The sequence below is a fragment of the Polypterus senegalus genome, chromosome 10 (genome assembly GCF_016835505.1).
Source record: "Polypterus senegalus isolate Bchr_013 chromosome 10, ASM1683550v1, whole genome shotgun sequence".
Taxonomy (NCBI): Eukaryota; Metazoa; Chordata; class Cladistia; order Polypteriformes; family Polypteridae; genus Polypterus; species Polypterus senegalus.
The window spans coordinates 4,087,692-4,110,334 of NC_053163.1; the positions used below are offsets into that span (position 1 = coordinate 4,087,692).

The 22,643-nt window shown below is 43.6% G+C and overlaps 1 protein-coding gene across 1 annotated transcript in view; it reads right to left on the bottom strand.

Annotated features, from left to right (window-relative positions):
- Positions 1-20,430, bottom strand: part of tlcd3bb (TLC domain containing 3Bb) — a 34,044-nt gene extending 13,614 nt beyond the window's left edge. Inside the window, exons 1-4 of the mRNA XM_039764939.1 lie at positions 19,259-20,430; positions 7,164-7,247; positions 6,398-6,614; positions 6,210-6,305 (exon numbers count right to left, since the gene is read on the bottom strand). Of these exons, the coding sequence (XP_039620873.1) occupies positions 6,210-6,305; positions 6,398-6,614; positions 7,164-7,247; positions 19,259-19,383 (522 nt within the window). The 5' untranslated portion in view covers positions 19,384-20,430. The remainder of the gene's footprint in view (positions 1-6,209; positions 6,306-6,397; positions 6,615-7,163; positions 7,248-19,258) is intronic.
- Between the last annotated feature and the right edge of the window lie 2,213 nt (positions 20,431-22,643).

Consider the following 22,643-nt stretch of genomic DNA (forward strand, 5'->3'; position numbering starts at 1 on the left):
ATTCGACCAGGTGACAGGGACAGTGGGCTGAGGGGGGTGAAGCTGCAGTGGTATCAGAGTAGCAGGGGTGAGCAGAGGTGGGGACATGGCATGCAAAATGGGATGTCAGAGGTGGCATCTGCGATCCGACACCAAAGTGGAAACAAGAAGTGGCTAAGAGACGACAAGGGGATTGTGGCGCAGTCCTCCTGAGGTCCCAGAGGAAACGTTTACTGCTCAGTGGTTGATCTTTCATGGCTCATGAGACACAAAAAGAGATTCTCATTCACGTCTCATTTAAGAATCAACCAACATTTCTTAGGAGAAATTGTGTCAGACAAACAAAGACACATGAGGTGCCACTGAGGTAAAAGGGGAATTTGGTTTAAAAAGCATGTCATATGTCGTGAGGTCTCTTTCTAGTCCACCACATAATCAAAGCACCATGATGTCCCTCCATTGATGGATTAAAGGCCAGAAGACCACGTGACCGTCATCATCCAGTCCTTCCATGAGAACTCTAAATACAATGAGGACTGATCGTTTATGTTAGGTAGAATGCCTAGAAGGGCCGGGTGGTCTCATGGCCTCGGACCCCCTGCAGATTTTATTTTTTTCTCCAGCCGTCTGGAGTTTTTTTTTTTGGTTTTTCTCTGTCCTCCCTGGCCATCGGACCTTACTCTTATTCTATGTTAATTAGTATTCTCTTATTTTAATTCTTACTTTGTCTTTTTTTCTCTTTCTTCATTATGTAAAGCAATTTGAGCTCATTATTTGTATGAAAATGTGCTACAGAAATAAATGATGGTGGAATCTCTTTCAAAATTTATCTTTAGACTGAGGTGACTTCCAGTATTTGAGTATTTCATTTGTTTTGTTGTTTTTCTACTTGCAGCACAGGCAGATCAAGTGACTTACTTGTGGTCGCACTTTGGTGTCAGTAGTGGGATTTGAACACACAACCTCAGGGGTCTGAGGTCCAAAGCCTTGGCCACTCTGCTAAACTGCCTGGCTTTCTGCTGTGATGTGAGCTTTTGCATGTAAGTTGATAAATATTTTAAATGTCTTTATCTGTAATTTAGGCAAAGCAAATGTAATATTAGTGTTACATTAGTGAGAAGCATTCATGTTTACCTTTGTCTTTTAGGAATGGGTCATGACAGAGTTAGGAAGGAAGTGCCTTAAACAAGTTTGGCTAATGTTTCTCTGAAGTCTCTCAGTTAACCCCCATTGGAAAGTCAGGCTGCCTAACTGGGCAAACTTTAGCTCAACAAATGGTTTTGGGGGTGGCAGGTGTGAAGGTGTTCTGTCCCCCCATTGGCCTGAAGTATGGCTGTTTGGAACTGGCTTGTATCAGAAGTCTTTAAGTACCATGACATCCTATTGGCTGTAGGGGTTGGACAGAACATCTATAAATTTGCTCCCTCCCTCACTCACTCTCTCTTACCAAACTGATGCATGAACTGGAAACGACAACACAATGGAGAGCACAGCTCGGCAGCCATATTGAGACAGGCATGAGGCCTGCTCTGAAGAAAGCTGACCACAAATGAGGACTTAACTAGAGACATTTTAAGTAACTGACAGGTCTGTGTGCCGCCTAAAACTACACATCACCATTTATCACATTGTATGGTTGCCAATATTCAAATGTATTTTGAATATTGTTATAATTTATGAATATTACCAATAATACATCGTTTAAATTGTAACTTAACTCCTGCTTGTCTTTTACTACACCTAATTGCCTGAGGTTATAGATGTAGAAGGGAAGGTGGGGAGACGTTATATACTATAGTACCTTATAAACAGTGGTAAGTCTGGGAGATCTGAGGCATTCTGACAAAGGCTACATATTAATAATACAAAAGGGGAAAGTAGAGTAAAATATTACACTACCAAGACAAAACACCTTTTCTTCTTGAAATCTAATCAAATCACAGCAGCTAATCCTATTATTCAGAACCAAGGAGTACAGTTTAGCAATCCTAGTAAAGTGAGTTATTACTGTAAACAGCTGTCCATACTTTTCACCAGCAACTCTCAAATTATAAACATCTGGAAAAAATAATCTGAGCCCACTGTGTGAGTTTGCGGAGGAGCTCAGGAGGAGACACTTGAGGGGGATTTTGTCTCGGGAGAAACAAACGTCTGAGAAGGATGAGACAAAAGAAAATGTCTCCATTGAATTGGGTTTAGATTTCAATATAGGTATGACGGAGATCTCTTTTTTAGATTTCTCATTCATTCCTATAGGTTGGCATGAGTGTGATTGTTCTAATGTTGAAATTGCACAATGGTGGCAAGGACAGCAAGATTGCAAATGGGCACTTGTGTGAAACATTATCGTGCATTATGGTGGGCCAAAAAAAAAAAATGCAGCATTCACAGAGTGGCAGAGGATACCACGTGGCATCAGTGTCAAAATCATTGAGGTTGTGCTGACAGCACGGAAAAGACGAATACGCCACATGATGGAATGTGTGTGAGAGGAACGTTGGGGGCAGACATGCACTTATATTTCTATTAATATTGTTATGTTTCTTTATTGTTTAGTGTTTTAATGCTCCTCCATTCCTGTTGTTTTATGGCTGAAATGGGGAAAAATAACAGGTGGTACTCCTCCTTGTTGTGCGCACCAAACAGCACTGGAGTCGCCCCCTTGGAGGTCCAAAAGTGCGGTGATACACACGGATTGGATGAACGAGCGGAGGGGTGGTGTACGCGTATTAAGTGTACGAAAGACAAGAGGAAGGACCTGCTGGTATGGAGGTCAAGCAGTGGGCCGGACCCCCAGGATATCAATGTGTTTATATTGAGGTCAAACAGAGGGTCCCAGCAGTGGATCATTGATCTTTGTACAAATGTTTCTCAGTATCGCTTGTCTTTGATGTTTTTTTTTACTGATTTCTGGCTTCTTCTTTTCTGCCTTCGGGTTTTATTTTCAGATTCTATACTTGGATTTTTTCTTTGCTCTTATTTGCTGTAGGCTTGCCTTTACTACTTTTGTTTCTCATTTTAATTTGTTGTTAAAATAAACTCTCAATTTATAAAGATTCCTATTGCAACTTGTCCCATCTAGCCAGAGGTTTTAAGGTTCCTCTCCCTAGAGGGTCCTACTTGCATTTAGTTTGGGACTATCGATCAACTTGTCCATCTTCCAAACCTGCTGTATCCTGAGCAGGAGAGTGGGGAAGCTGGAGCCTATCCCAGCAGGCACTGGGTGCCAGTCTATCACAGAGTGAACACACAAAAAAACACACACAGGCCAAGTTTAGCATTGCCAGTCCACCCAACCTGCATGTCTTAGGACTGCGGGAGGAAACAAAACCAAATGGAAGAAGTCCACGGAGAGAACATGCAAACTCTGTACAGGGTGGACCTGATGTGATGTCATCCCTGCAGTTTGGAGCTATTTAAAGATATTTTTGAAATTTGAAAACCAGGACCCCTTTTAGGCCTGTACAAGCCAAAGCCTGCCTGTTTGAGGTGGTTGGGGGCTGGCTATCTGGGGTGAGGCCATAGCTGGACAGGTTGAGAAGCTCCTGGCCTGCTTGGTGTGACTCGTACCTTATCCATGACACCTTTGCACAACTGCACTACACTCTTATCAGTGCAATGTAAAATGTATTTGCAGTTTTAGTGGGCAGAGATACAGAGTAGGATTACAAGGGGGGCATACCAGGTTCGAATGTGTCATTGTATGATTGATTTAAAACTTATTTTTAATTTTAGCGTATTTTTCCAAAGCTGAATATCTTCTAATACCCCATCTTATCTCATTTCCTGAAATCGCTTCTCCAGATGAGGGCAGCAATGGCAGCAGGCCAAGCAAGTCAGCCCAGACTTTCTTGTCTCCAGCTCTTCCTATGGAATTCCCAGGCGTTCCCAAGACAGCCAAGAGATGCAATCCCTCCAGCATGTCCAGTGTCCACCCAGTGGCACATTCCTGGGGTCACTCTAGGGTGAGCCACTTGAAGGGGTGTCCTTAAAAAATGCTGAAACCTTCTCAACTGGTTCCTCTCAATCCTGAGAGCAGCAACTCTACTCTGAGGCTCTCATGAATCGCTGAGCTTCTCACCTTATCATGGAGTGCCAGCCCAGGCACCCATACCTCCTGCTTGTACTTGTGATTTCATTCGTTTGGTCATTACTCACAGCTCATAACCATAGCTGAGGACAGAGATGTAGGTCCACTGGTGAACTGAGAGTTTGGCCTTTAGAGTCAACTCCCACTTCACCTGCACGGACTGCTACACTGCCCACAGAAGAGTTGTCGTTGCTCCGATTCACTTATTGATCGCACATTCTCTTTTTCCTAAACTTGCAAACACAATCTCGAGATACTTGAGCTCCTCCACGAAGGGCAGGTGCTCTTCCTTTGCCTGGAGTGATCAATCTGCTCTTTTCCGAGAGGGAACTGTGACCTCAGACTTGGAGGTGCTGATCTTCACTTCAGCGGCGTCACGCACAGCAGAATTCTGATGATGCTGAGTGGGCGCTGTTAATGTCTGGGCGCTGTCTATGAAAGTGAAAGTGCGCATGCACCATACTCTCAGGGGCACACACTCCTTAAAGTCCACTGTAAGCACACAAAGGGGAGCCCGCACTCTAAACACCAAAGGGGTCCCCCCAAAACAGATCATCTAAGTCTAAGAATACCAACTAACCAATACAGACAACAAGGAGCAATGACTGCCCACCCTGCCTAGAGCTCCAAATGGGGTATTAATGAGCATACACCCATTTGAAAAAGTGAGTCCACCTCAAGAAATATCATTTATTTTTTATTGTATGTGGACATATCAAGATTTGATCTTCATTTAAAAGGTGATTGAGCATAACAAACATCAGGCAACATTTACATATTGTGCTTTATTGTATAATTAAAATAAATATAAATCCATTTCTCGCTACCTCAAATACCTTAAATTAGAATCAGTTGCAAATGATCAGAGCATCATTAGAGAGTATCTCGTCTGAAGCCGTCTGATTTTCTGGTGTTACCACCATGTTGAAATTGAAAGAGCTCTCTGTGGTCCTCAGAAGGAAGCTTCTAGATGTTTAAAACAAATGGAAATCAACCATTCTGCTGTGCAGAAAATCATCTGACAAGAGGAGAAGCTTTCAAACAACTGCCAACTTGGCCAGGTCAGCCCAACCTATCAGGAGATGCTGAATGAAGTCTCATAGCCACACAGACTTTCATGACAGGACCTACTGGTAGCATTGGGAAGAGGCTGCACAAATTAGATCTACACGGAAGGACTGCCAGGAGGACACTAGAAAGAACATCGGGACAAGACTAAAGCTTGCTTATCCTAAACAAAGACCAGAACCTTTGGAACAGATGAAGCAAAGATAGCATTATGTGGCCACAGTATTAGAAGAGATGGCAAAAACCAAAGACAGCCTTTGATCATAAGAGGCCGATACGACTTTTAAAGCATGGTGGTGGAAATGTTCTACTCATACTTTGGGGCTGCCATTGCTTCATCAGGGCCTCATAGAATCTACTAGGAATTCTTCACTGCACCAGAGGATGCTTGAGGATAAGGAGAGACTGTCTGTCAGAAGATTGAAGCTCAACTAAACATGGACCTTACAACATCATGACAATTAAACTAAACATACCAGTAAATTCAACCAAGGAATGGCTAAAAAGAAAGAGATGAAGAGTTCTGGAATGGCCGTGTCAAAGCTTGGATCTGATACTGTGTGGGGGGCATTTGGAGTGGGGTGGTGCACAAAAGACACCCATCAATCATCACACAGCTGGAAGAATTCAGCATGGAGGAGTAAGAGATGCTTGTCGATGTCAGAGACAACTAGATGGTTATGGAGAAAGCCGACTTGATGAGCAATACCAGCTATCAGAACCATGGGTGGACTTACTTTTATCCACAAACGGAAATGGCACATCGGTTCATTTTTCATTTTCTAATTTTTCTTGGCAATGACATCCCCTTTATCTAATTTTACTGTATAAATGAAGATCAGATCTTGATATGTCCACAGATGTAAAAAAGAAAAATGATCTCATGGGGTGCACTTACTTTTTCACGTGACTGTTTTTTCCTGTAATTAAGTCAGCATTCATTATTTATCTTGAATCCTACTATCACTGCTAGGATTACTTGAACCTACAGCGTTGAGGACCAGCAGGCACATGGAGACCACAGGATGGCAGATCTATGGGTTGGGGTGTGTGGAGATCATTGGCATCTCACCTGTATTAATACCTTGCCCAGGCAGACTGACGGCGTGCTGAGCTCAGCCAGAAACATGCAACCCTGGAAAAAGTCTCCTTTCCCCTGTCGCCAGAACTGTAGAAAGAGCAAGAGAGAAAGAGAAATGAAGGTGGCCATGGAAGGTGGTCTGCTAGACACATGCACTGGCAGACTGAACAGATAGTTACCACTGAAATGGGGAAGCAGACGGTCACCATGACAACATGGTGCAGCACCATGAGGAATTCTTTGCGGAGGTAGCTGAAAAGAGCTGCACCTAAACTCTCCGAGCCTGCCCCATGGCCTTTCACCCGGTACTTGTACCAGTAGCACAGGAACATGGCGTAGATGTCGTACACGAAATAGGGCACTGCAAAAAGGATGTACGAGCTGGTGAGCCAGTGCCTGCCACAAAGAAAGACAAAGAGAAATGAGAGCAGCCCTGCAATAAATGGGTCTGGTGGTACCCAGCATACCACTTTGCCTCTTCCTAGCATCCAGGTTCCCAGCCAAAGTGTTGAGCTCATTTCTGTTAATGAGATTAAGGAGGGGAGCGAGCAAGGTCAAGGCGAATGGCCGAGCTACTGCTGCACCCGACACATCCTGGCAACTCAGAGGTGCCGCAGTCTGATATTGGCAGCGTGCCACCCATGCTGCACCTAAAATCCCAATGCTGATACAGCAAAAGCAAAGTGAGCCACACCGGCGTGCTGTGCCAAAATGGGCAGCTTTGTGCCAGAGGCTGCTGCTCTTCATTGGGCAGGCACATCGATCAGCAACTCCATTAGTTTTGTCGATAGTGCAAACCGTGGAAACAGCTGCCCAGGGGCATTGAAAAGGAAAAAAAAAAAAAAGGAAGCAGGGTCCTGCCCCGCAAGTGACCCATGCGCTCAACCGAGAACCACGAGAGCCTCTGGGCCTGAAATAAGAGCACTCAAGAAGAAAGCAACTCACTGGTCCTCGATGATGTCCTGGCAGGAGGTGGCAATGATGTAGCCTGCTGTGGAAGCCAAGATGGCCTGAATGCATGAAACCAGCCTGTGAAGGGACAGAGAGAGAGAGAGAGAGAGAGAGAGAAAGAAAGAGAGAGAAAGAGAACTGTGTAAGTGTGGTCGTGTCAAGGGGCTACATCACCAAAACTTCTTCATTTCAGTCCAGGAAAAGCCAAAGGATCTTCAGTCGGTCAGGTGTGTCCATGACATTAGAGGGGTGAACCTATAGGTGGCACTACAAGTCGGAAACCCAAAACATCAAGGTTCACATCGCAATTCTGCATTGCCACTGTCTATCTGTCACAATTCTGTTTTTACAGTATTTGGGGTAAATGTCTTCAGGTGTATGCACCTAGGAGCCTCTAGAGGTCATGATGTTACACAGTGGTGACATTCATGTCACAAGTCTGATTAGAATCAGCGGCACCCTAATTCTACAGGCACAGTATTTAGAGTCAGTGATGTCACAATTCTGTATCCACAGTATCTGGGATCAGTGACTTGATAGGTCTACAGGTATCAAAGGCAGTGATGTCATAGCTTTACACCTCAAGTATTTAAATTCAGTGATGTCATAGCTTTACACCCCAAGATTGGTCTCAGTGATGTCTTAATTCTGCGCTCAGAGTCAAAGTTATCATAAGTCTGAATGAAGAAGCATTTAGAGTTAGTGATGTCACAGGCATCTCTACCCTGAGCTTCTAGACTGGACCTGGATGTATGCAGAGATGGTGTCTGGACATGCTGAAGTCACAGCTCTTCACCTAGATATTCTAAAGTCAACAAAGTCAGAACTGTGGGCCAAGAGTACCCGCCATCACAGTAGAGACCCTCTAGTGATGGCACCAGTCGGCACCCAAAGCACTGAGATCCATACAAGTCTGGAATCATGCATGTCATAATTCTACTACAATGTCAGCATTCAGATGAGGATTTGTGAGGAAACCAGGAGGCAGACATATGGGACAGAAAAACCAAAGAGATCAATAATACATGCGTCAAAGTCAAAATGGGAGAAAAAAGTCACAGTCAAAAATAATAGGTCAAAAGCAGAAGAACATTTTAAATCGATTAAAGATCATAACATTTTAAAATAAATTTTTGCTATTGGCAGCTCACATAAGGAGCCATCTAAGTCTTTACTACCCAAGTGTCAGTCGTACTATGTGACACGCCCTACCCAGAATGCCATAAGGTCTTTAGACGTGATGTCTGGAGTCAAAGGCCTGCACCTTGATTGTCTCGAAGTCAGCGATGCAGGGCCTTCAGCCATCATAAGTGTGCACACAAAGCAAGAAGAGCTACAGATAACACTGTCAAAGATGTCACAGATGTAGCAACTAGCGTCACCATACAGAAGGTCTATGGACAGAGTACCTGGAGTCCAGGACGTCACACCCAGAACTTGTGATCTGCTCAGTTTATGTTCAGACCTGGAATCAGATCAATGCTGTTATTAACCTGCACCAGGAACATCTGGAAACAGTTGTCACACACGTGCACATTGGAGGCAGCTGAAGGGCTCACAAAGGGATAATTCCATGCCACACCAGGGGGTGGCGGAGTGCACTAATCCTCCCTCTTTTTCATCGACAGACCAACCATGGGAAATTTCACTTCCGGTTCCTGCCTCGATGACATCACTTCCCCTGCCTCCTTTAAAACTGCCATCTTTGCCTGTTATGTTTGCTCTATTGTTGGACTGAAGTCTGCTGAGACCTGTTCTATGGAACTGACTTTTTAATTTTGGCAGCCTAATTCAAGTATATGGACGGCCGACCCCAAACCTCTTCCTGTGTCCGTCCAATCTTTTCACATAGTGACAAGTGTCACCGCACATAGCACATCGTAAGTCCTCGATTTCATGGATCTGCCTATATATAGGGACCCAGGGCCACTGATTCCTCAGCGTTTTTATTGTTTCAGGGTTGTGTGAATCCTATGCCCTGGTAACTCTGAAGTGGATACCACACAAGGGCACTTCATGTACCCAGGGGCAAAAAAGGTGCACATTGTAAAAGGCAGGGGATTTAAGAAGATGGCTGCATGTCCACCTGCATTTTGAAGCCACTCCTAGATTTTAATCTCTGAGAAGTTTAAACAAACAGCACACCTCCTAAGGAGACAGCAGCAGGTATGTGACCATCTGAACAAAAGGTCTCACGATACCAGGAGTAGACCGTGTTGACCTCATAATGAGCTTGAAGGATGAAGGGCAGGCTGATAGACCTGAGGCGTTCAGTCTCTAGACCCTGTGACGCCCTCATCATCACCCTGTACAATCGCATCGCACACATTGTTGGACCACCTCCTCTCACTTCACTCCATCTGTTATGTTAATTTGGACAGCAGCATGACTTGAGAAAGTATGGAGTCCAACATTAATGAAATCATCATCAAGTGGACACCTCTGCTCTAGTCTCCAGCCTGTGACATTGTTTCTTCTTGTACATCATTGCTGTATGAGCTCTGAAGTTATCAAACTGTACATCACCGATCGCTAGAGTGTGACATCATCACAAAGTGACCAGTACTGGATAATAAATGGCCTTTGTTACCATCACAAAATACGCACAAGGTGTTGCATTCCTGTGACATCATCACTACTTGTACACCATCACCTGACTTCTTTGACATTGTCCCAATTTCAGTATTACTGACCTACACACTCATCCTCACCAAAGTGTTCACTGCTGGTCCACAGTTTCAGCATCCACGTTAAATACATAATGCTTGTTCAACACTTGACTTTTTGGCATCATATTGAATTTGACACTATTGACCATTGGGTCCATCTTTATGAAACATTCCATTAGTGGTCAACAACCTTGGAACCAACACAAAACACACATGACTTGTTCAGCTCTTTCATATCACTTGGCCTCTTTGATATTGTCCCAAAATTTGGTGTCACGGACTTATGGATCCATTCATCCATCTTTCTAACCTACTTACCTGGGACAGGCACAGGGGCAGCTACAGTCTATCCCAGCAATCTTTGGATGCAAAGCAAGTACAACACCTGGGCAGGGCGCCAACCCATCAGAGGATGAACTCACACACACACACACACACTCTTGCCTGGCGGATTCATCTTTATGAAACTGTCCATTAGTGGTCAACAATCCTGATATCAACATGAAAGACATATGACTTGTTCAACACTCAAGACTCTGCCAATGTCTTCGCCTCTTTATTGGCCATCTTTGACATAATCCCAAATTCATTATTTGGACTTAAGTACCTTATGGCAGTGACAACTTCTGGTCAACAGTCTCAAATATGACAGAAGACACACATGACTTGTTCAGCACTTACGACATGACCACTGTCTCTACGTCACATCTATTGACACTGCCCCAGACTCAGTATGGCCGACCTCTGCACAATGTCTTTGCTAGGTTATTTCGCGCCCAAGGCCGACTGTTTTGTAGCAAATCTGTGTAGCTGGGTTATTCCCCCTACTAAACGAATGCCTAATTCACCTTAATGGGGGCACGGGTCCTGGTCATGCACTCCATACAGTGAAAGTGGTCATTGTAGGTTAGTAATCTCAAAATCAACCTAAAACACATATGACTTGTTCATCGTTTATGACATCTCCACTCTTTGGACATCATCACTTGGCCTCCTCGTCATCATCTCTAATTCAGTGTCACTGACCAATAGACTAAATCTTTATACAAGTGGCCAGGACTGGTCAACAGCTTCTGATAGCAACCAAAACACTTGGGACACCATGAGTATTTCTATATCATCCATCAATATCTTTGATAGTGCGCCAGATTCAATATAGAGGGGATACAGACAGTACTCGGACCCCTTCACTTTCTGCACACTTTATCGTGTGGTAGATTTAATCTGAACTGAATAAATTTGACATTTGTGCCCATCAATCTACATTCAATAAATAACCCATAATGACAAACATGTTTTTATTAAAAATCAAGGTGAAATCTCTTACTTCTAGAAGTATTCAGACCCTCTGCTGTGGCACTCCAGATTGCACTCAGTTCCATCCTGTTGGTTTCTATCCTCCTGGAGATGTTTCTAGAACTTGCCAAACTGACTCGATTGGACGTTCTATAGAAAGGCACACGTGTACCTGTGTATAGAAGGTCCCACAATTCACACTGCACAGAGGGACACAAACCAAGCCAAGGAACTCTCTGTAGACCTCCACAATAAAATGGTGGGAAGGCATAGATCTGGGCAAGGGGATCAAACCATTCCTACAGCTTTGAGGGTTCCTGAGAGCACAATGACCTGTGGAACTTTGAAACAGAAATTGTTCAGGACGACTAGGACTCTTCCTTGAGTTGGCTGTCCGGCCAAACTGAGTAGGTCCTTAAGAGGGCAGTGGTCACTCTAACAGAGCTTCAGCAGTCCTCTGCTGAGACAGGTGAACCTTTTGGAAGAAGGACCATCTCAGCAGTGTTCCATCAATCAGGCATTTATGGTAGAGGGGCTAGACGGGAGATACTCTTGAGCAAAAGGCATTTAAAGGACTCTGAAAGCATGAGGAGACAGACTCTTTGGTCAGATGGGACAAAAATTAAACTCTTTGGGCAAAACTCCAAACACTGCATCTGGTGAAGACCTGGCATCACCTGCCCAATACCTTTATTGAAGCCTGGAGGTGGCAGCATCATGTTATGGGGACAGGCAAAGTGGTCAGAACTGAGGGACAAATGAATGCAGCCAAACACTTGAGGGGTCCTTGAAGAAAACCCCCTTCAGAGTGCACATACTGGGGTGACGGTTCATCATTCAGCATGACAATGACCTGAAGCATGCAGCCAAGTCAACGCTAGAGCGGCTTTAGGACAAATCCCTGAGTGTCCCGTCCAAAGCCCAGACTTTGAACACGTGTGGAGAGACCTGATGTTGGCCGCTGACAGATGCTTTCTATTCAGCCCAATGGAGCTTCGGAGGATCTGCCATGAAGATTGGGATCAAGTGGTCAAATCCAGGTGAGCCAAGCTTGCAGAGACTTACAAAGAAGACTCACTGCTGAAATTGCTAGACAAAAGGGGCTCCTACAAAGAATTAGGGGTCTAAAAACTCCCATAAAGGAGAGATTTCAAGTTCTGGTTTTTAATAAATTTGCAAACCTTTCTGAAACCGTGTGGTCACGCTGTCATTATGGGTTATTAAGGGTAGATTGATAAGCAAAAAATGGCAAAGGTATCCTTTTCAAATGAAATCTGCAACGCAATAAAGTGTGCCGAAAGTGAAGGCCTCTGAATGCTTTCTGAATCCACTGCAATTGACCTGTGCACTTGTTTTGATGAAAGCGTCCATTACTGGTCATCAATCTCGATAATCAGCGTAAAACACATTTGATTCGCTCAACGTTCATGACAATTGTTTGTACAACATCGTCAGCCAGCACTAAATCTACATGAAAGTGTCCATTACTGGTCAATGGTCTCTGATATCATCAAGAAACACATGTTATTTGTTCAACGCGTACGCCGTCACCACTGTTTGCACACCATCAATTGGTCGCTGACACATCAGAAAATGTGTTTTAGTTGTTCACCACGTCCAATGTCACCGCTATTACTTGTATGGATTGTCCTCCATGGTATGCTCCCAAATTCAATGTCATTTAACTATGGAGTCATTTTCCTTGAAGTGTCCATTACTGGTCAAAAGTCCCTGATATCATCAAAAAACTTGTATTATTTGTTCAACACTTACAACATCTCGACCATCAGCCTCTACAAAGCTACTCCAACTTTAACCTTATTGGTCAAGGGATTCAATTTTATGTGACATCATGACAAAATGCATACCACTCATTTTCTGACGCCATTTCAAATCTGCCAACACTGGTCTATGGATCCATCTCCATGACAGTGTCCATTACTAGTAAGCAGCCTCTGATGTCATGACATTATGAGATATTACAAGTTCAACACATTTGACATTGTCACATGTGCACACCATTGATGGGCCTTCATGACACTGTTTCCAGGTTTAATATCATTGACCCATGGACTCATTTTTGGTTCCAAATGTGACAACACTGGCCGTCTTCATGACTGTGTCCATTACCTGTAAGCAGTTTCTGATATCACAACACAGTCCATATTACTTCCTCAACACTTATGACACAAACACAGTCTGCACACTTCATCTAAATTTCATTTGTTTGGCCCATAGACTTGAAAGTGTCCATTACAAGGCAGGATGCACTTCACCCAATGTCTACAGACTAGTGGCACTTACGTCTAACATCATGAAGACATTTGAGAGGCTGGTCCTGGACTATACGAGTCCTCTTGTGGTAGACCACCTATCAGATGAAGATTGGAGTGGAGGATGCAATTATCTAACTGCTCTACAAGCACTATGAGGATAAAGCATTTTGATTTCTTCAGTGTCATTAATACCATCCAGCCCTCCCCATTAAGTGGAAAGCTCTGAGATATGCAAGTGGATGAGCCGGTGGTGTCCTGGATGATGGACTATCTGTCAAGCAGTTTGTGAGACTCAAAGACTGTGGAGGAACACTGGAATGCCTCAAGGAGCAGGCCTGTCTCCTTCTCTCTGTACTCTGTACACCTCCGGCTATAAATGTAACAGCAGGTCATGTCACTTATAGAAATGATTCTGCACTTATGAGGTGCACTGAGACAGAGGAGGGAAGTCAGGTGGAGGACTTTGAGAAAAGCCTGCAACTTAATAACAGCAAAACCAAGGAACTGCTCATTGACATTCACCACAGCAAAGAGCCTCTATGGCCAATCACTATTCACCTAGTGGGGTTGTTGAACTCTTACAGGTACTTGGGGGTCCACATTAATGACGGGTTGGACTGGTCTTGTAACACAGAGGAACTAGAGAAGAATGGACAGAGCAGACTCTTATCTTAGGAGACTGAGCTTCTTTAATGTGGTGTGCTGGGCTGGTCCCATCACTTCAAGTGAGGCCCACTGAGTCAACAGGCTCATTAAAAGGACAGGCTCAGTTATAGGACACCCAGGGCACCCCCTGGAGGAGGTAGTGGAGGAGAGAATGACGACAGACCTGACATAATGAGCAATGCTGCACATCGTCTCTCTGACAGGCAAACACTGAGGACTTTCAGCCAATAGAGAATTCAGCAGACATTTGTCAAGAAACACGACTGGGGCTCCATTACACTAACACCAGTACACCTGTATAGTGCCTTACTAAGCCTGGGACTGCTCTTGTTATCTTTGAACAAGTCAAAATATAACTTTCATTTTAGTTATTCTGGTGTATATTTGAGGTTGAAAGTTGCTTGTTACAAGATCATAATATTTATTTACATAATATTTTATTATCTGTAGTACTAGAGTGTTGTACCGTGTTAGCCATTATGAATATAGAGAAAAGCCAAGTAAAAAAAAAAAAAAATTTCCCCCTGAACAAACCAAGTTTTTTCATTCATTTCTATCTATCTATCTATCTATCTATCTATCTATCTATCTATCTATCTATCTATCTATCTATCTATCTATCTATCTATCTATCTATCTATTATATAGTGCCTTTCACTTCTATCTATCTATCTATCTATCTATCTATCTATCTATTATATAGTGCCTTTCACTTCTATTTATCTATATATTATATAGTGCCTTTAACTTCTATCTATCTATCTATCTATCTATCTATCTATCTATCTATTATATAGTGCCTTTAACTTCTATCTATCTATCTATCTATCTATCTATTGTGAAAAAAAGAAAACAAGAATTGAAAATATGAAAAATATATCTATTGAAACCAAAACAAATTAACTTAAACTACATTCTGATACTGGAAAAATAAATATAAAGTTAGATAAATGTTGATAAAAGTTAAGTAGGTGTAATAAAATATGCATCTATGATATATCATTAATTAAAAAAGAACAAATTGGTATTAATGGGCTCCTTTCAAAAAATGTTAGGGGGGGGCGCAATTAAAACTGTTAATGAAAACTCGGGTCGCAAATACTTAACGGTTGAGAAACGCTGCTCTATGACACTGTTCCAAATGTAATACCATTGACCGATGGACTCATTTTTATTGAAGTGTCCACTACTGGTCGTCTCCAAAGTGCACATTACTTGTTCAACATCTATGACATTTTCTGTTTGCACACCTTTTAAATGTCACTAATGGCCTATGGATCCCTCTTCATGACAGAGTCCACTACTAGTCTCAGATATTATCAGAAAATAAACCCCATCATTGATCTATGGACTACTTTTTATTAAAGTGTCCGTTACTGGTGAACAGTTTGCGCTATCATCACAAAATGCACATTACTCATTTATCATCTATGACGTCACCATCGTTCACGCATCATCAATCAGCCATGTTGACGTCATCAAAAGGTTCAACATTATCAACCTATGAACCAGCCAGCAATCTCTAACATCATACATTTTATAATTTGGGTTGGTTTTAATTTATTTTCTCCTTTCCTTGAGCTCTGTTAGTTACATTCTGCATTATAATAAAGGATCTTTGGGTTCACTTTAGAATTGGTTTTCTGATTAAAGATCATTTTCTAATAGTTTTTCCAACACTATTTTATTTTTCTGGGCATTGCTGTTTTGCGCCTTAGCTGCTGTGGCGTTGCTATGCAACAACCCTCGGAGATGCGCGGTGCACGGGATGAAAGGTCGGCCCCTTGCACTTCCCGGTCATCCAAGTTTGCGGATGAACCTAAAGACTTTGCTGATGATCATTACTCTTATTCATTATTAACGCTTGAGACTCTTTTTTTTTTAGTAAGACAGGGTTTTCTGATCTTCCCAGGATGTTGTTTACATGGTATTTTTTTTTTCTCGGCTAGTATCCTGTGCCTAAGGTTTCATCATTTTTTTTCCTCTATGCAAAAAAACACATCGTTCTTTTCATTTTCACTACGTATTTTGTGTATCGTGTCTCTAGGGCGCATCTCCCATGTGGGTGACATCGCTAGTGTGATGCTTTATAAATTATTTGATAAACTTCTTAAAAGAACAATGAATCATGTCTGCAAACTTTCTCTCCGACTTCCCAGATTTCAAATTTATTGTTCCTCCTTGTTCTACTTAAGGTTTTGTTTTTCATACTCAGGTTTGTTATTTAGGCCTCCTTTGTCCTGTTGGTTAAAACTCCTGTATTACCTCTGACCTCATTCGTTTCTCCCGTGTTCAACTCGGTTACGACTTTCTGGAGTTTTTCTTTGTTTAACATCTTTTGTCTCAGCCACCTCCATTATTCTAGGATCTGCCCTTTCGTTTGGCCGACATAACAAAATCAAAGACAGAACTACTGTTTGAGCACATATGACATCACAACTCTTCACACATCGCATTGACGTTGTCCCAAACCAAGCACATTGGACCATCGACCCATCACACTAAAAAAAAGAGTTTGTTATTGGTCAGTGTGCTCTGACATTCCCTAAAAGTTCATGTGATGTTGTTCCCTGCCGCCCAGCCATATAATGTTATGTCTTCCCATACTATCAAACAACATCGTTACCAAATCGGGCCTAAAGCTGGACAGGAGTTTTGATTCTGTGCGACTGACATCACCCCGCAAGACTATAGCCTGGGACCTCATCACAAAGCCTCGTCTGGAGCCAGAGAGGAGTTTACTTCTTCTTCATTTTCAATATCGACATCATCCCAAAAAGTGCAAATTGACTTGGCCATTCCATGGAAGCACATCACAAATCATGAGAATCCCGTCCTCCCGACCCGTAACGTTGTCACAAGTGTACATTATCAGTCAATGCCCTATGACATCCTCAAAACGTTCACATTACTTATTCATGACATGCAATGTCATCCTATCCCACCCCAGGCCATATGCTGTAATGCCGTCCCGTACTATCAGATCCAGCGAGGAGTTTGTACACTTTTAAGACCGACATTGTCACGAAGGCGCACAGCACCAGGGTATAGCCTGGGACCCCTCACCACAAAGCACGGGTCTTGAGAAGCCCATCTCCACAACCTGCCGCACTATCACTACTTGGGCACTTTTGTCATTTGTATACGGCTGTATAGTCGTTGTCATCCCATCCCACCCGGCCGTATTCTGTGATGTCATCCCATGCTACAAAATATCTTTATCAGGTGGATGTGAGAGAGGAGTTCACTTCTTGCACATTTTAAAATCGACATCATCCTGAAAATCCTCGGCTCTATGCTACAGCTTAAGACCTCATCACTAAATTCCAAAGTCTTCGAGAATTCCATTTCCCTGACCTCTAACATCAACATGCACGTACATCAGCAGTTGATCACCTTTACAAAGTTCATATGACTTATCCAAGGCTGGTGAAGTCAGACCATCCCACCTGGCCGTATGCTGTGATGTCGTCCCACCTTATCAAATCCTGGTCCGGAGCCAAAGGTGAGTTCACTCCTTGTACATTTTACGATCGCCGTCATCCCAAAAGTGCACAGCAGTGGGCTCTAACCTAGGAGCTCATCACAAAGTGCAAGTCTTCAAGAAGCCCATCTCTATGGCCTGTATCATCAGCTCGACTTGGACGCATCTGTAAATGGCTGTACAATAGTTGTCGCTCCGTCCCACCTGGCCATATGCTGCAATGTCAAACCGTGCTATCAAATATCTTTACCAAGCCCAGTCAAAAGCCAGAGAGGAATTTACTTCTCATACATTTTAATATCGTGAAAGTGCACCACATCAGACTATAACTTAGGACCTCATCACAAAGCGTGAGTCTTTTAAAGATCTCATCTCCCCAATCGGTATCATCATCACAATTTGGACACATTGGTCCTTTGTGTACGGCTGTACAGCAGTTGTCACCCCATCTCATCCTGCAATGTCATCCCATCCTATCAAATCATATCCTTATACCAAGTCTGGTCTAAAGCCAGAGATGAGTTCACTTCTTGTACCTTTTAGTATTGACGTCATCCCGAAGATGAGTGTGGGGAGCGCAGACATTCAGGAGGAGCTCAAAGCAGAACCGCTGCTCCTCTAAAACAAATGGAGCCTACTAAGGTGGTTCAGGCCCTAGATGTCTCCTGAACACCCCCCTTGGAGAGGTGGCCATCCCTTGAGGGGGCAACCTCAGGTGGAGAGACTCAGGGCATGGTCAAGAGATTATATCTCTCAGCTGGCCAGGGAGCGTCTCGATATCCCTCCAGAAAAGTTAGAGGAAGTGTGATCAGACTGCTGCCCCTGCAACCCGGACCTGGACAAGCGGTGGAAATTGGATGGATGGAGGGATCATCCCAAAAGTGTAGAACACTTCAGAAAGCCTAAGTCTTCAGGAATCTCATCTCATTGACCTGTAACTTCACTACAGTTTGGACACATTGGCCATTTGTGTTCAGCTGTATAGCAGTTGTCATCTCATCCCACCCAAGTCTGGTCCAGAGGTGAGGTGAATTCATGCACATTTTAAGATTGGCACCACCCCGAAAGGGCAAAGCACCAGACTATAGCCCAGGACCTTTGAGAATCTCATCTCCATGGCCTGTAACGTCATCACAATTGGGACACATCGGTCATTCTGCATAGTAGTCACATCACTCTATATGATGTCTCAGTTTACACCACTCATCCATGACTTACAACTTCACAATATGGACAGCTTCACTTCTATGATAATGAGAACATGTTCCCTCGATGTACAGAATGCTTGGGTGGCTACTTCTGACCAGACATGTGCTAACTCTTACAATTTGCAGGCCCTATGAAGCTCTGCAGATTGCCTGTCAGAGGAAAGCTTGCTGCACCAAACCCCACCAGCTCACATTTGTGAAACCAAGACCCCCAACCCCCCCGAAACAGATCACCATTGACCATCCTGGTGGATGTGACACAGGCACAGGAGCGCAAAGTAAAGGCAGCCTCCTGGACAACTTCAGATAAGGCAGCATGGAGCTCAAGTTTAAGTGTGCGAGCAGTCCATCAGAAAATGAAGAAACCAGTATGTGGACTGTGCCAGGCATTCAGCCATTCCATGACATCAAGCAACCCCTCAGCAGACCCCCTGACTGAGCAGCACGGCTCCACCACACACATCAGCTGCCCGGCGCCCCTCCAGCTTACCTGGCAGAGATGAAGACGGCGTCCGACTCATCCCACTGCGGGGCTGGCAGTCGCTTCAGGCAGTTCTTGGACAGCAGGAAGAGTCCTGGGAAAAAGAGCGAGCCAGCCGCTAGGATAACCAGCATCTTAGCACCGGGGGGTCGGGAGCAGCTTAGAGTGGGAGCCCAAGACGTGCAGGAGGAGGAGGACGAGGACAAGGACGAGGAGGAGGAGAGAGAAGCGCCAAGAAAGCGCTGGCCTGCACTGCTCGGTTCATACAGCGAGGAAGAAATGGGGATCTGAACCAAAGGTGATACTGAAGATCCTGGGCTGCCCTCCCCGGCCTTCCCTGTCAGCGGCTGAGGCTGAGAGGAGAAAAGACGCAGATTAAGAAGCTGTTTGCTAGGAGGAGGTGGAGAGAAGGAGGAGAAGCAGGAGGAGGAGGAGGGCACGGGGCTCAACACCGTCTGCGGAATTAAGGGGATTAAAATGAGCGCCTCAGGTAAGGAATCGGCAGCAAAGACAGCGGGGACCCTCAGCAAAGCGGCGCTCCCCACATGGCCACAAAAAAGAAAAGAGAGCGAGACCGCTAGGTGAGCAGAGCGCGGGCACGCGCGCGCTCTCCTCTGAGGGCGCGCGCCCCGGGCCCCGAGCACGCGCGCTCAATCTCGCCTAGTCTCCTTGGCACAATGCAACGGCAAAGCGCGGCCGGGATGCGCCGATTTCAAAAGACGCACTGCGCTAAGGATGAAGGCCGGTTAACGGGGCCACTGTGCTGGGCAGCTCCACTGGCAAATGAAGAAAAAAAAAATTTAAAAATGAAACGGACGGAGAGAGAAGAAGAGAAGGATAAAAAAACACCCTGCCCTCCTGGCTGCTCGCGACAAAAGAAGAACAAGTGTCCCCTCCTCCGCTACAGCATCAGCGGCATCCACGCCAGGCAACAATGAGCAGCATCACAGGAACGCGAGAGAAGGCAGTCGGGGTCCTCTGTGCCCGCGGCAGCAGCGGAAAGCTGGCGCATGGCGACCGCAGCTCCGCATTGTCCAGTGGCCGCACAATGTGGCTGCGTGAGCTCAGCTCCACTCCGGTCCCGAGAACTGCAGCGACCGCCTATGCCTGCGTCCTCCCCGGCGCTGGCGGTCTGCGTGTGCGACACCGTGCGTGTGACTGACTGGCGGTGTGTGAGTGAATGCGACTGTGTGTCCGGGATGGAGAAACGGGGCGGGGGTGAGGGGAATCTGCTTAGAACGATGTCATAGAACCGAGCGTGCCTGCAGGGGGTGAGCTTTTAAGGTGGAACGGTCCTAATTCCACCAGTATCTGTCTAGTCAGCGCCGTCAGAGCTTGATTGAGACATCGGCACGTTAGAGCCATCTACACTCTCGATACTCTCTGCCTTTAATCTCATGTTTATATATATATGCGTGTGTGAATACATATATATATATAAAACATTAAAATGTCAAACATAGGGGTCGATAGGGTTTCCAGAAGCATCGCAGGGCAAACACAACACCAAACCAGGACGGGCTGCCGGTCCATCCAAGTGACTAGTTAATCCAACACACCTGACATTTAAATGTGGGAGAAAACGAGAAGATATGTAGGAAAGTTCACATAAATATGGGGAAAACCCCAAACAGTCCACATAGATTGGATTTGAATCAAAGGAGCCAGATCTAAAGCAGTAGCAGCATAAACTATTGAGGCTCCCACCATGAGACACCTCAGCCATTCCATGTGTTTGTTAAATTCCCCGGGGTGACATCAAGACGTCATATCGCGTGATGCTGAAAAAAAAAATCTGTTACTACCACAGAGGAGACCGACAAAAATCTGTCTATTATATAGTGCCTTTTATCTAATTAGTAGTATTACCTTCCTACATTTCATATCAATAACACTTTAATCATAATAAATAAAGAAATCTATATATAGTGCCTTCCACAATTCTCTATCAATTACTTAAAACCTTTTATGTATTTACCTATAATTCAGAAGCCTTCATCTATCTATTATGTGCAGCCTTACATTTATCTATCATATAGTGCCTTTCATCTATTTAATTATTATATAGTGTCTTTACTCTTGTATGTATCTAGTGATTTTTAGACATCTATCTGTTATATAGTGAATATGTCTGTCTTTCTGTCCATCATATAATGCTTTGCACCTATGTTTATTCTATAACATATTCCTCCTATTATATAGTGCCTTTAATCTATGCAGTCTTTTGTACAGTCCCTTTCGTCTATCTATTTATGCATTACATAGTTCCTTTAATATCTATCTATCTATCTATCTATCTATCTATCTATCTATCTATTATATAGTGCCTTTCACATCTATCTATCTATCTATCTATCTATCTATCTATCTATTATATAGTGCCTTTCACTCTATCTATCTATCTATCTATCTATCTATCTATCTATCTATCTATCTATCTATCATATAGCACCTTTCACTCACTCTATCTATCTATCTATCTATCTATCTATCTATCTATCTATCTATCTATCTATCTATCTGTCTATCTATCTATCTAATATTTAAGTATTTATATCAATTCCCATAAAGTTTGTACTAAAATTTGCAACTGAAGTAGCGGGTTCAGAAAAGATGCCCCATACTGGTCAAAGTACTTAAAATCTGAAATAAATAATGAATTCAAATACTACTATAGGTAGACTTTAAAGGCCATTAAAATTAGGTTTATTAGAGCATTTAAAAACAGTTAAATATCGATTAAAGATAAGGACCCTGAAGGCCATTTTTAACATCAGGGCCCAAACTACTGAGTAGGATTAGCGCTGTATTTACAAACATTAGGGTTTTGCATGTTCATTTTTATTATTTCCTTTAGAGTTTGATTAAAATTTTACATTTATTCTACTTGGTATTTTTTTTTTAATCCAGAGCACTTTGGACGCGTGTGTGTGTTTTTTTTGCCTTACCTTTTCACCTTTGTGTTTCTCACTCCACATTTGGAAATATCTGAGCACCATTCCAGCATTGTCATGAACTCGGCTCCTAGTTTTACTAAGCATGTGATCAAACAACGAACAACACATAACAGCAGGAAACAGCACAACTATGTAGGAAATAAATCCAAATGGTATCCATCATCCCTCATCATGTGGTCTGGTGCCACAACAGCTATGCCAGCTCACCATCGCCATGCCCAAATAGGACAGGCACCACATCACAAACATATAGAAATAAAGCATTTAACTTGAGAAGTCATAAAATTCCAGTTCTGGATGGACTCAAAGGATCCTTTGTGAATTCTCGGAGCAGATAACCCCAGGGTGAATCAAATTATAAAATGAGGACAGCCAGTTCCTTAAAATGATTAATTCAGGGGTCTTCCATCAGGGGAAATAAAGCACAATTTAGCAGC